Here is a 14,036-nt window from a genome sequence, read left to right as displayed (position 1 = left end):
CCCTCTTGAAGATTAGCTAAACTTCCTCTATGGAAGAGAAAGTGCCAGAAAGAGGGTCTTGGACCTGTATGGTCATCACCCAAGTCGTAAGAATCATCCTTCCAGTCCCAGGAATGGCATCCAGAGTAGCAGTGATGGGCACAAGTTCAGGGTGCTCTGGGCCAACAAGGGAAAGGAGGACAAGCATGTTAGGGAAAGGGTGGACAGAGTTCATATGATGGCAAATCTTTCTTCCCTGACTCCCATGCACAGTTCTTTATTGCCACTGTGCCATTTTCAGAGGATAATGTATCTAGATTTCGTGCATAAAATAAACCAGGTGCCCCTATGAGTAAAGCAGTGTGAGTATAGAAGCTGGGAACACCTGGATTTCTGTTTCCGTGCACTTAATAAAAATACTTCCCTATGTTTTTGCACTTGGGGCTCAATACTGACGATTAATTCCCCCATGTCTGCCTCTTCTGCCAGGGGTCTTTTCAAACATAGACAATCATGGGATATTAAACTTGAAGGACAATAGAGATCATCTAGTCCCATCAACTCACTATATATATGAGGAACCTGAGGTCCAGAGTGGGGAAGTGTCTTACCCAAGGTCACATGGTGAGTTACCTCCTTTAACATCTTTGTATGCAGTACAGACCCCTCCCCCCACCAATGTTGATTCTTAAGATCTTAAGACCTCATTAAGTCTCCATGTGTCCCAGAAGACTGGGGGATGACTAGGTTCCCAGTGTGGGATTGGTACTAAAATCCCTTGGGTTAGAGGAGTCTTTCAGGGGAGGATGCTTCATAGGGCCCAGGTGAGGGATATGGGAGAAGCAAGAGAAGAACCATGGCCTGGAGAGGAACAGTGGTGTCACAGACCTTCTAGGCAGGCTGCCCAAACCAGTGGCCTGCCTTCTCCTCTGCCTTAGACCCAAGAAAACCCTTGTCCCAGGTTAGCACAGGGAAGTGATCACAGAAATGTCTCATCTTGAAATTGAGCCTCCCTCTAAACATAAAGTCATAGACAAGGAAAGTTCCATCTATCTTCACAAATCTGACCCCGTTCCCTGCAGAGGGAGGGCTGCTAACACCCAAGATGACTCAACTCTGTTTTGATCGTAATATGTCTGGGATAGGAGGAGGGGAAAGTCTCAATGGAACCAGTTCAATCTCTCCCCATCACGTCCCCAGCGTCCAGCTGCCCGTTATGCCCTCCGCATGTCTACACATAGCTTTCATGAAATGATAGGCTTGCTCCTATCTTGTCTGCATACACACACATGTAAACAAACACAGTCTTGTAAAGATATTATTTTACAGACACTATTTTGATTTGAGGTTGACTGAGAAAGCTCCTTCTGGAGGTTTGGTCAGAAACACTCACATCTCTGAACATCCTGATTCAGTCCATGGCAGTATATCCAGAAAGGAGCTGAGCTATCATTTAAGTCCTCCTTGCTTGAGTCTGCCCATGACCTGGCGGCCACCAATGTTACTCCTCCAGGATAATTCCATCCCCTATAAGACTTGGAATTATGAGACGGCTGAGAGATCAGCCATCATTTCCTAAGCCTTCCACTGACCTGATAAAATGAGATGAAAAAGTGAATGAGAAAGAGCTTATAGTCTTGGAAGTATAGCGCCCCCACTCCCAGGTGTGGTCAAAGGTGGTCTATATAATTCCAGCTCCTAGGATTAGAAATGGCCCTCTGGTATCCCTTAAGAATGTAAGTTCTGAGAAAGCATTCTCCTCCCACCCGGGAGGCCCCAGTGATCCTAGCGTTTATGCAGACCCTTCTCCCACCTACCTATCAGCTCATCGTCAGGGGTTCCTCCCACTTAGATGAGGCTGCTTCTCCTCTTCCGTGAAATCCAAGGCCAAGCCCCCAAATGTTTTGCTCACTTCCCTTCCTCGGTTCAGTGGAGGCCGCAGCAAAATGGAGTGTTTCCAGTTTCTCTGACCATGCTTAGTTTTAAGTTAATCCCCTCCTCCTATCCTTCCCTTTTGCTGACAATTCATTTGGCTGTTTCCAATATATCTGTATCCATATCTCCAGTTCTTCCCCCCTTTTAAGCTCCCTCTCTGTTTCCCCTCCTAGTTTTAATCTTCTTTGGGGGTTTTGGTTTTTACTTTATTTTGCTTTTTTCTGTTTTTCTGTTTTTTTGTTTTTGTTTTTTATAGGTTTCAGAGAAATTATGTTGAATCCAATAAGCCTTCCCGGACATTCCAAGCCTCTTAACCATGGCATCTATGTTGAGGATGTCAATGTTTATTTCAGCAAAGGACGTCATGGCTTTTAAAAACTCCTTTTAAGCCTCCCTGTTTTGCTGTCACCTTGGTAGCTGGGCCCTCTGAGAGGTTGGAGGCTCTAGGCCTTGTTCTCTTTGGATCCGGGGATGCTAAGTAGAAACTGCATGAGCCACCGGTGCCCCCGCACCCTTTAACACCACCGAGACGGGTGTTTTCCCATCCACCACTGGCAGGGTTGCCCTTTCCCGCCAATCATCACTGTGCTCCTTTTGTTCTGGCCTCCGAGGCAGCTCCTGCCACCATCTTTAGAATCAATAAAGAGAATTAAAAACCTGTGCACCAGGAACCATCTTTTAAACACAGTAGCCATTCTCTTGCTTTACAAAAACAACCCAACCACCACGAGAAAGCCTGATGAAGTCCAGCCGTGCTCCGGCCTCACTTTCCCTGCTTGGAAGCGTGGGCTCTCCCTAGGATACCAGGCTGTCCTCTTAGTGACCTCGTCGCCCTGCAACCTCCAGTGGGGAAGAGCATCTAAGCAGAGGTGGAGACGGCGCGGTGAGAGGAGGGGGAGCCAGGCCCAAGTATTGGCACCAGATTAGGTCTCAGAGGAAAGAATGGAAACCAATCATTTTCTATGTTTTTTTTGGTGGAGAAAACCATACTTTTTTTGGACACACTTTCCCCCTACTTCCTCTCCTGTCTGGAACGGCTCACAGTGAGTGTGATATTAGAAAACTCTTTGGAGAGGGGGATTTCTCCAGGCTCCTCCTTGGCCCCTAGATCCGCAGTTCCGACAAGCTTTGGCTACAGGAGGTCTTGCCCGTGAATTGGCCATCCTACTAGGACCACAAGGGACCAAGGGAATCAGGGACCAAGGCCCTTCCTGCTAGTCCATGATCCTAGGATTGGCTCTCTTCCCCCACTTTCACTTATTCTTGACTCAGAATTTTCGGAACCCAATGGAACCACCATTTCAAGGCCAAGATGAACTGAAGGGGAAGAGAAGTAAAAATTGGCCTCCTCCAGCCCCTCTCATGGCACCAGTGGAAGTGTCCTCCTGTTCTCTGGTCAATATATGTGTTTACTTTGCTTGCTTTTACTCATGCCTTACTCCATGGCCACCCTCTCCCAAAGAGGGGGTTTGTTTCCCCCATTTTCAACTTGATCCACTGGGGAGAGGGGAGGGGATGACTGTCCCTTGTTTCTGTAGGAAAGGCGCAGTTGTAGGGCCTGAACCACTCCCAGATTTGCTGCCACGTTGGCTGAGTGGACTTTGGGCTGGGCCCAGTTCCACCCACTCATGGTGCCTCTGTTGTGGGAAGTCAGCACAGGCTGCCCCCTTGGTGGTGGAGAGCATGGAGCATGGGCCTCCCATGGGGAGCTCTTAGGACAAAATGCTGGTGGTTATAACCCACTAAGTTTTGAGGTGACAATGCACAGCAATAGATAACGGATTCTCTGCCTTTGGCAAATTTACATGGGAATTAAGATTCCCACTTAAAGTTTTCCTTCCTGGGTCCTGTGGCTGGTGATTCTTCATGTCAGGTTCCAGCCTGATTCTACAGATGCCTCCATGGGGTTTAAAAACACAAAGTTTCCAAGTTCTTGCCCGGTATCTGGGGTAGCCTCCCAGGCACCTGAGTGTCCAGAGTATCACATGGGGATTCAGTGTCTCTCCAAGCCTCAAGGTGTGTGTTTATCTGGCCCCCCTCCAGCTCCCCATTGCTTCACGTCAGGCTGTTCCCCATTGTGTCCTGCCCATCCTTGGGGCCAGGGCCTCCTCCCGAGTGTGGCTTTAAGGAGTAAGCTTGAGGATGATGTTTTTAATTATTGTAAATCATTACCTCATTCCCAGCCTTCCAGGCTCCATCCATCCCAGCATCTTTTATTCTGTCATTTTCCTCACCTTGTGCTATGACAATGGGGCGTTGTGTTTCCACAGAGACTTATAGGAGTGTTCAGTGTATAGTTTCTTAATAAACACTTTATTTTCTAATGAAATGACTGGATCAGACCTCTTATTTGGCAATTTTGCAAAGAATATTAAAGATATAGAAATTCCAGACTGCCCACATTTTTTTTTCCTATTTTACTGTTACTCTTTTAAAGCAGTTTCCTAGCTCAGTCCTGTTCACAAAGGTGTTTGCAATCTGTTCCATTGATTGCTTTCATTGAGTCCCCTCCAGATAGGTCAAGCCCATACGGTGAAGTGTTTCCTCATCTTACTGAGGAAGAATTAGAGGTACAGAGAGGTATGGTTCAACCAGGGTCACAGAGCACAAGAGGCAGAAGCAAGATTCAAATCTGACTCCTCCAGACACAACTCAGGCCGCTGAGACGCTCGCCTCCTTGGTGGCTGGGGGACTGTTCTGTTGTCCGAGCAGCCAAGGCTTACAGAGATTCTCTCTTCGGAGCTGATGTATAAGGGGGTCTGGGAGTGGGGTTGGGGGTCCTTTATCTTTGGTGCATCAGCAAGGCAGTGCATCAGCAATGGAGTGGTTTTGTACCTCCTCTGTGGATCTTGGGAAGTGACCTTTCCCAGAGAGCTCTGGGCTTGCAGGCCAACCTGCTGATCATTCAGAGACACCCCTCCGCATACACATACCCACCCCCACACACACCTACACACACACACACACACACACACACACATACACACTCAGGTGGGCCGGACTCTCATGGCAGGTCTCATGTGGGCTGCCAGCAGGGAGGAAGCAAAAGGGTCCTGGGATCCTACCAAGAACAGAATGCATAGACGAGCTGGCCCATCTGTCTGCACTGGGTCCCTGGGCCCTGACAGCAGGAAGGGTTGAAATGCCTTCCGCAACTTTCTTTTAGGAGGAAGGGATGTGGGAGACTTGGAGCAGGAGTGGAGGTTGGGGGCTGGGGCAGGGTTCCTGGGCGGATCTGGACCCTTCACTGTCGTCAGCAGGCTTTGTTGGAGCTTGCTTACTTAGGGACAAAGGTGAGACAAGTCAAGTCAAGTGGGCGACTCATGGTGGGAGTCCAACAGGGAACTGATCAGGCTAGGTTGGTACTTTTCTACATACTCTCACTTAATCTCCTATTGAAGTCTAGTTTGGTTTGAGCCCCCCCACCCCACCCCAAATGGAAGCTCCTCTCCTCTAGAGTGGGCTGGGTAGGGGTTGCCCCAGCTCTACATTCTCCAGTTCTCAGTGGTTCTAGGGTTGGAACAGGGATGCCCCAAAGGTTGGGACTGTCCTTGGGACCGTGGAGGCATGGGTTCAAGGGAAAACTTTCATTTTTAATAAGAGAGAGATTTGAGCTTTGCTTCATTGTGATGCATAGGGCCTGTCGATGCCTGAGAGAAAAGGTGATGAACAGAAATGGCCCCTGAGAAGGTGGGAGGGCAAACCACTATCTCTCAGGAGGAGGGGCTAGCACCAGCCTCGTGGAGGGAGAGCTCTCCCGATGTGGCAGGGGACAAGAGGAGAGATGAGTGTTTAGAGGTTTGGGAGCAAGGAAATGAGGGACTTCTTATCTGGTGGCTTCTATTTTGTATACAAAGTGTGAGGTACGGCCTTATGCCACAAGTGAGAAGATCTGAGGAGAGTCGAGGAGGTCCTGAGTAGCAGCAGAAGAGACTATGGCAGATGGCAGGGAAGCATGGGGAAGTTGCCAGGCAGAATGGGGACCTGGCTGAGACAGGAGAGCCGTGTTTAGTGTCCTGGACCCTGTTTTCTGTTTTTCTGCTGAGCCCTGAAGTCTGACGGCATTTACCCGAATGTTAGAGCCTGTGGTATAGTCAGAGCTGGCACAGGGCGGACCTGGAGAGCTGACCTCAGCCCAGAAGCATGCCAGCCTGGACTGGCTTCATGCAGGGAGGCTCAGGGGACCAGCAAGACGTGCAGCTCCCTGGCCATCTGGGTTTGGAATCGCACGTACAGGATTTCACAGCGGCTTTCTTGGACTCAAGCTGACATTTCGGTCCTGCGGCACAGGTTCACAGCTGACACAGGCAGTGAACCCAGTGTGCTTGCCAGGTGCTCTCTGGATCTGCCTTCTAGAGGGGTAGTTGTGGGGCGCTCATTCTGAACCCTATTCCCTGAAGCTTGGAGAGTGGGGAACTCCCTATGCCCTTAAGATTGTGTAGGACCGTGGTGAAAACAGGTGTGAGGCCTTCCAGGGATATGCTCTGGAAAGACCTGAATCTCTCACTAGGGTTATGTGGGATCCTGGAATTGGTTGCCAACCACCAAAGAATGGGGCTTGGAGCATTAATAATAATCATTATGTCGACGTTATGAAGCACCTACTCAGAACCAGGCGCATTTACCCATGAGGAAGCAGAGGCTCAGAAAGAGTCAAGAAGTAGCCTGGGGTTTTCACAGCTTGTGACCAGCAGAACCAGGACTGACATGAGGTCTCCTTGACCTCAGAGTGTTCTTGGCTGCTCTGCTGCCCCATAAACCAGCCCATCTTCTGCTCCTGGAAGACTGCAGTCCTGGGGACTCCACCATCACTGTGCCCCCTTACCCCACTACCGAGATTAAGAAGTCTTTCAGGGGTCTTTGGGTCTGGATGCCATCCCTACATTTCTTCTGGAACCACCTGAACAGAGTGATTTTAAAGACTCCCAGAAAAGGTCTGCAATGTTCTTTCCTCGTCCACTCTAGCATTTAGTGACCCTGGATGCCTAGAGTGTAGTTGGTCTTAGGTCTAAGGTTAATCCCCTCGTTTGCAGTTGGTGAGATTCCCAAACAGATGATGGGGGCATCTTTGATGTCGGGAGGAACTTGTTGGATAAGACACACCTGATCCTCAGGATGGTCAGTGAGGCTGTCCAGGTCCAGGCAAGTGTGACCGGCTTCAGACAGGAAGGTACTGGCTTCCCCACCCCCGTTTGAACTTTCTTCACCTCAAAGACCTCCTGGTGTGTGGAAGCTCAGCCCTGTGCTTCTCACCCAGGGAAAGGACAGAGGCTAAGCATGTTCAGTTTGGTAGCCAAGAAGCTGGCCTCTGGGCTGCCCTGTCTCTCCCATCTTGTGTGGGAATTCCTTTCTGCAGCCAAGCTCGCAGCAGCCACATTCTCACCTCCACCTCCCCCGCCACAGGTGTGACCTCAGCACAGAAGTGACTGGGCTGCGACACCTCCCCTGGCTCATACCCGTTCCCACAGGTCAAGCCCAGGCATGAGCAGAGGCTGAAGCACCTCAGATACAGTAGTGAGGCGCAAGGGAGGGTTTGATGCTGCGGAGACAGCACGAGAGTGGGCAGATCAATGCCAGGCGACTTTATTGTTGTGTGGTTTCCTGAACCACACCAGATGCGGATTAGGCAGAGGGCCTTTGTTCCTCAGGGTTTACTGACTCTGAGCTCTGGCTAGACTCACAAATTGCTGCCAGAGTGACTCTGAAAGGAAGAGCAAAACAAGGGTAGCAATGAGGGAGGGGCCAGGATAGCGTGACCTGGCTGCTCTGAGGCTCTTCCGAGAAGGACAGAGGGAACTCTCTTCAGCGTGACAGTGGAAGGGGCGATGGGGCAGTGGGTAGGGTGGGAGTGATGAGGAGCCTGGCTTGCATTTGGATTGTCCAGCGAGGCCTGGGGCTCTACTGCCCCCACTCTCCTGGCTCTGCCCCGCCCACCACACTGCCACTCCAATGCCAGTTGATATGGGCGAAGCTGCCTGCAGCCTCCAGTTTCCTTGGGCAGGTCTGGTTCTGCATTTTGCTTTTAGAAATCCTGTTACCAGCCCCTGCACTTCCCACCTCCTGAGAAGACCTCAGCCTTATCTGACAATATATTCCCGAGCTAAATAAGACTCCCTCTTCAACCCTACCGGAGCCCAAAAGTGAGTTGAAGGACATGTGCTGGCGAGAGAGAAGGTCCCTTATCTGCTTTTCTGGTGGTTTGGAAATTCCATCAGGGTTCTGAGGCGCATTTGGGTAGGATTTTAATCCCAATTCCTCCTGCTCGGTGGGTAAAACTTCCATAAAGTCACCCCAGTTTCCCCTGGGATTAAAGCTCTGCTTGCTCTGGGAGATTTCTGTCTGGGGGATAAAGTCTAAGACTCCTCTGCATTTTTGTCCCTTTCCATCTGGACACCTTCCCCTCCTGTCACAAAATATCTGGATGTGTACCTGAGAGGGCTAGATCTTCCTTCCCCACCACCTTTGACTTCCGGGGGGATGTGACTGCATTGCTCAACTGTTCTGTGTGCTCTGGGGTGGGGGAGAACGAGGAAGACATTGGAGCTGGCCTTTGGGGCAAGCTGGCTCCCATGAAAGAGAGAAAGAAACAAGCAAGACAGGAGGAGCTCTGAGAAGCATGAACCCTACGGGGACTTAGAGGATGGTGATGGCTCAAATTCTGTGTCAAAGGGCTCCAGCCCAAGGCAAGACCAGGTCTGTGTGGGTCCATTTGGGGAAGGAATTTGGAACTATTTGGGGTAGAGGGGAAAGGCAGGGTTACCAAATTCCCAGGGAACAGACAGAGGTAGAGAAGTCCTGGCTGAGGGCCTTGGTGAGACTTTCAAGCCTAGAAAACAGGAGATGCGGGAGCTTCCTGCACAGTACCAGAGGCATCCCTGGGATTCTCAGGATCGTGGTGTTTTCCCATGACCCTCTGCAAACAGGAGCTGCTCTAGGCCTCTCTGATGTAGGTGAATCTGACTTTGATTTGGCTCAGGGTGGAGACAGGGGCATGTGGCATAAGGCAAGAAGAATGGAGCTTGACTTTTCTGAGAGGCAAAGACACTGAGCAATTCACCCCCTATCTAAGAGTGAAATCAAGTGATGTCTGAGAGTTTGGAGGGCTGGTCAACACTCCCCACTCAGCTATGGAGAGGGTTTGAAGACCAGGGAGCGAGGCTGCCCAAAGCGATCAGTTCCAGGGTTGCAGTCTCTGACTTGTGGCTTCATCAAAGTTTGAGGGACAGAGCATCATGTCAGCTCAGAAAACCCCACCAAGCCTGACTTTGGTAAGTAATGCTGGAGGCCTTGATGGCTAACCATGACAACCAGCTTGTCTTCATGGCTCTCTTTTCTCTCGGTTTCTGCCACCCATGTGCTGTTACCATGGCAGCATAATGAAGCCTGGTTCTGTCTTTGGTGACCTCACTGGAACAATTGGCCTATTTCCCTTAAAAATACAGTCTTCTCTCCTTTGTCCCCAAGTTCATTTTGCAGTGAGAAGGGCAATGACCTATCCCCAGTAACATGATTTCATTGCTGTCAAATATGGCCTGATGATACTTCTTTTACAGAGCTCTAAAATGCCACCTACTTTCTTACTCTGAAGCTCACACTAGGTTTGGCCTGTTTTGGTCCCTGTGCTGTTGTTTTAGAGCTGCATCATAATGTTCTTTACTCTGCAGGGCTTGCAATAGTCTTTGGCCAAACATCATGCAAGCCTTACCCCCAAATGGACTTCTCAGGGAAAGAGATAGTATGGGATTGTGGGGAGGGTTCATAGGTGCCATCAGAGGAATGATGTCTGTCTACAGAGTCTGTGACACGGTTCTTATCAGCTGCTCAGGCCTAGGGAAATATTTACTTCACACAGCTAGGTTCTTGAGGGTGTCAGGAGCACATGACGTGGAGAGTGCTTGAGTTTAAAGCTTAGAGGGTTTAGACTCCATGACACAGGAGACCCCTGGACCTACAAAGGCTCTTTCACTTCCAGTGTTTCTCAGCCACACAAGCAGTCTCCAAGATCTGCCCTTCTGCTGCCAAAGTCAAGAAGGGCGGGTCCTAAAGTCTCTATTCCATGGGCCGACCAATGTCGATGCCTCTCCCAGGGCCCTCCTACAAACAATCTCAGGGAGAAGGAAAATTCCAGAATACAGGCTAGATGCTAACTAAGTCTAGCCTGTGTATTACATATACATCAAAGTGTCAGCATTCCCTCGCTGTTAATTCTGAGAGAAAACTCACATGACGGAGAGCCTTAGAGGAAATCTCAAAGCAATTTTGCTTCTGAGCGTTAGTCTCTGAAAGCTCAGCTTGGCCCAGAGGGCATGGCCAGGATTCATGACTCTCTCTGGTTGCTCCCATCTGAGGGCCACAGCTCTGGACCGAGGCCTTTTACTTCAGAGGGATCCAGATGCAGAGCCGGCCAGTGAGAACTCGAGTCTGTTTTTTCCCACAGTCAGTGAGGAGCACAGGAGGCACCACCAATATAGAACATATTCTGAGAATGTCTTTCCTGGGAGAATTTAGCTTCTGAGTCCATGTTTGAATGACTCATGGAATTGTTCACTTTTTATGCCTGTCAATTTGGCATTTCTTGGTACCGTAATAGGTGATAGCTGCATAGTACCCCTGAAACCAAAGGACCAATCTGGTCTTTAAGAAGACCAGAATAACCCCATTGCACATTTTCAAGGTGGTATCTTTAGCCATCTTAGTAACTTTATTGGGTCAACTACTTGACCAACTGTCGTCCCACATGACTTGATCAGTTTTCTGGGCAAAACATCAGTTTCTGTAATATGATTCTCGCTTAATTTGAATCCCAAACTTACAGAGAAACCTTTTCTCTTGCTCCAGTTGTTAGATAAGTGATGTCGTGAGGATCAAGTGCTCCCTTTTTCATTGGCTACAGCAATGCTTCCCTTTGGTCTCATGAGATGCTTAGAGCCCATCAAATAACTGGAGAATATTGCATGGTATAGCCACCTCTTGTAGATTCACAATGCACATTAGGATATTAAAGGACCTGAAAAGTCCTGCTTTAAATAAACCTTTCTGTCCTACCACTTTCCAAATCTAATTAAACATATAATGCTCTTCACTTGATACCTATTAATAGACTTACACACACACTTTAGGAAACACTGAGTTATGGTGTGGTCAGAAGCTATTTGAAGAAAAACCAAGCAGGATATATTAATCAACTTCTAACTTTCTTATATCAAGATGAACAACCACACCCCGACACCTTTGCCCTGGTGTAGGTTCAGTCCCTCACTTCTGCCTTCTGCTTTGCACAGAGGCAGGAATGATTCTGGGAGCTGGTGGGTAGGTGCTCTTATGAAGAGCAGGACATCTTCACTGTGCTGTCTCAGAAGAAAATGGTAAGTCATTAAGACTTCAGCACTAAAGCTGGCCACTCTCCCAGGCTGGTGGAGGTGACATCATCTAGTGGTAGACACAGAAAGGAAGACCTGGAGCCCAAGCTCAGCACTACCACTAGCAAAATGACTTGGGGTAAGTTGCCTTCCCTTGTTTCGTATTTGTCTCTGAGCTTGCTCTTCCTCAGGTAAGAGACCCTACCTAGACAGGTGTCCCAAATGCCGTGTCCCCATGAATCACTGTTGTCTCCTGGGAGGGGGCATCTTTTGGTTCTTGGGTCCATCTCTCTCCGCTGAGTGTCTCCGTGTATCACATGGGAAGAGTGCCCTTTGCCCCCTCCTGAAGGGCTGGGAAGCTTGAAAGCAAGAGGGGGTAAGAGTGACAGGGATGGCTGCCCTTTGGGGTGGGGGTTAGTGAATTTCTCTGGATGAGGAAGGAAGCAGATACTTGGGGGTTAACAGACCCTCTCTGTCACAGTTGGACAGGGCCAAGCGGGAATTCTTGGCAAGATTTCCGACTTTGATCTCAAGAAGGCAGTTCTGCCTAACAAATAGTATGAAATGTCAAAGAATAAATGTTAAAGCTTGAGGGGTCACTCTCCTGGGAGTTGCTGGGGCTAGCTAGGGAGGGAGAGGAGGAGGGAGAGAGGGACACAGCAGAATCCTTCACATAAAGATTCCGACTTGGTTTTGTGATATTTAAGAAGAAAGAAAACTCTGAATTATTTATAGCACAGAAGATGGAAGCAGGCTGTCGAGGAGTGGCCAGGCTTAAGATGATAGTTCACATTCCGTTATTTAGCTGCCTCAGCCTTGAACTGGGGAAGCTGTTCTTGTTGGTGACATGCTATTGACCTCTCCTTGAGTTACCCATTATTATTATTACTATTATTATTTTAATGGAGAAGATTAATGTCCTTGGATATGGGAGTTGTGGGGAGGTAATCCCTGGAAATGATTGTTCCAAAGAGCAGGGGGAGTTATCTCTTTCTTTTAAAGGGTCTCCAGAATGTCCTTTACCATCTCTTTCCATCCCCATCAGCTTCCAGCCTGTGCCTCTTCAAACAAGGATTCAGGGGACCCCTGCTCCAGCATGAGCGGGAAGCATCTCGGTTTTGGCCTGACTACCAATTTGCCATGTTGATCTGGGAAGGTGGATATTATCTCTCAGTTGTTCCATTTGAAAAATGGAGGCAATTGTCATATGCCTTTTTATCATATGAATGATGCCATGTGTTCAAATACCTCAGTACCTGGTTGGGGGTGAGCGGGGAGAGAAAACAGCATCCACGTTACGTGAGGGGTGAGGAAGGAAGGAAAGAAATTAAAAAAGGGAAAATCAGAAGTGATGGAAGGATTGGTGCTAAAGCCAGAGGAAATGGGGTCTTTCATCTATCTGTTTATTTTGCTTAGTGATGTTGTGTAGATGTTAAAAAAAAGTGCTTCTGATTGATAATCACGTCTATAGCATGGGTAATCGAAATCCACTGATAATCTGAAGATTGCAGTTAAATTTAAAATTACAAACCTCAGATGCTCTCTCTTCCCTCTCCACAAATAGTGTAAACATGCTCTCAGTCACTCTCCCTCTAATTGTTTTTGCACACCTTTGACGCTGTCAGAGATGCAAACAAATGGAACCAATTTTGGGACAGGTTGGGGATGTTGAGGTGAGGCTAGTGCAAATCAGATCATTGGAAAACCTTCAAACAGGTCTATTGTATTTGGGATGTGTTGCTTTTATTGAAAATATTAGTACTTCTGCTTTTTCTTCTAGACTTGTTTTTTTCCACCTCAAAGAACCTAGAGAACGTTTTGCAGTTAAAATGTCACCGTGACACTCCTGTTATAAAACTCTGAAAATGTACTTATTTTTACACTCGGTCACTTACTCTACCTCTCAGAAAGGTCTTCCAAATATTTTTCCTCCACTTCGTACTTTCAACCATGTAGAAGCGTGACCAGCCTTGTTGCTCTAGGGCAGTGGTTCTCAAACTTCTCCCTTTATACTCTTAAAAATTATGAAGACCCTTGAGAGCTTTTGGTTATGTGGGTTATGTTCATCTATATTTACTGTCATTGAAATTAGAACTGAGAAACACTTACAAACACAAGCACACACACATTCCATTTAGCCATGAGAGCAATGACATTGTCACATGTCAGGAAGCCCCTGGAAAAACTCTGTGTATACCTGTGAGAGAACAAGAGTGAAAAAATGCATAGACCATCTTAGCATTCCTAGGAAAATAGTTCTGATGGGTGGATCTTCTGATAGGGTCATGGGGCCACGAGGGGTCGCTGGACCACATTTTGAGACCTGCTGTTCTAGGGAAAACTGAGGCACAAGCAGATTCTGAAATCAAGTCTGCGTTCCTTGGTGCCAGTGAATGATACCAGTCATGCACTTTGCTCCAACTATAGGGCTCCATCAGAACCCTGTTTCTTCATGCATACGTCACCAACTGCCCCCTGAGTGCCAACTCAAACCCAACTGGACATATACTGAGGTGCTAGGAATGTGGGAAATATACAAGAAAGACTTCATCTATTATAAAGAAAACTGAGTGGTGGATGTTTGCTTGCTCTGGAGAAGGAACGTGGGCTTGATGTAGCAGTAAACGTTACTGGATGATTGAAGAGACTCAGCATGAACAGAGTTTGCAAAATCGTGGTGGTGAAAGCAGGAGGAATGAATGGCAGGGGGATGAAGAGAATTTATGATCAGCACCTTGCAGGTCAGAAGTCCCATCACGTGCA

The 14,036-nt window shown here is 48.3% G+C and overlaps 1 protein-coding gene across 4 annotated transcripts in view; it reads left to right on the top strand.

The window, feature by feature from the left end:
* Positions 1 to 14,036, top strand: part of NTRK3 (neurotrophic receptor tyrosine kinase 3) — a 373,138-nt gene that overhangs the window by 265,180 nt on the left and 93,922 nt on the right. The window contains exons 13-14 of one of the 4 annotated variants that reach the window (XM_058542402.1): positions 469 to 603; positions 2,171 to 4,237. The exons of 2 other annotated variants lie outside the window; for them this stretch is intronic. In XM_058542402.1, coding sequence (XP_058398385.1) covers positions 469 to 603; positions 2,171 to 2,289 — 254 coding nt within the window. In that variant the 3' untranslated portion in view covers positions 2,290 to 4,237. Of the gene's footprint in view, positions 1 to 468; positions 604 to 2,170; positions 4,238 to 14,036 lie in introns of those variants that run through there. One more of the 4 variants, XM_058542403.1, reaches the window with a different exon arrangement.

The sequence above is a fragment of the Diceros bicornis genome, chromosome 5 (assembly GCF_020826845.1).
Source record: "Diceros bicornis minor isolate mBicDic1 chromosome 5, mDicBic1.mat.cur, whole genome shotgun sequence".
Lineage (NCBI taxonomy): Eukaryota > Metazoa > Chordata > Mammalia > Perissodactyla > Rhinocerotidae > Diceros > Diceros bicornis.
This window is presented reverse-complemented; position numbering and strand designations above follow the sequence as displayed.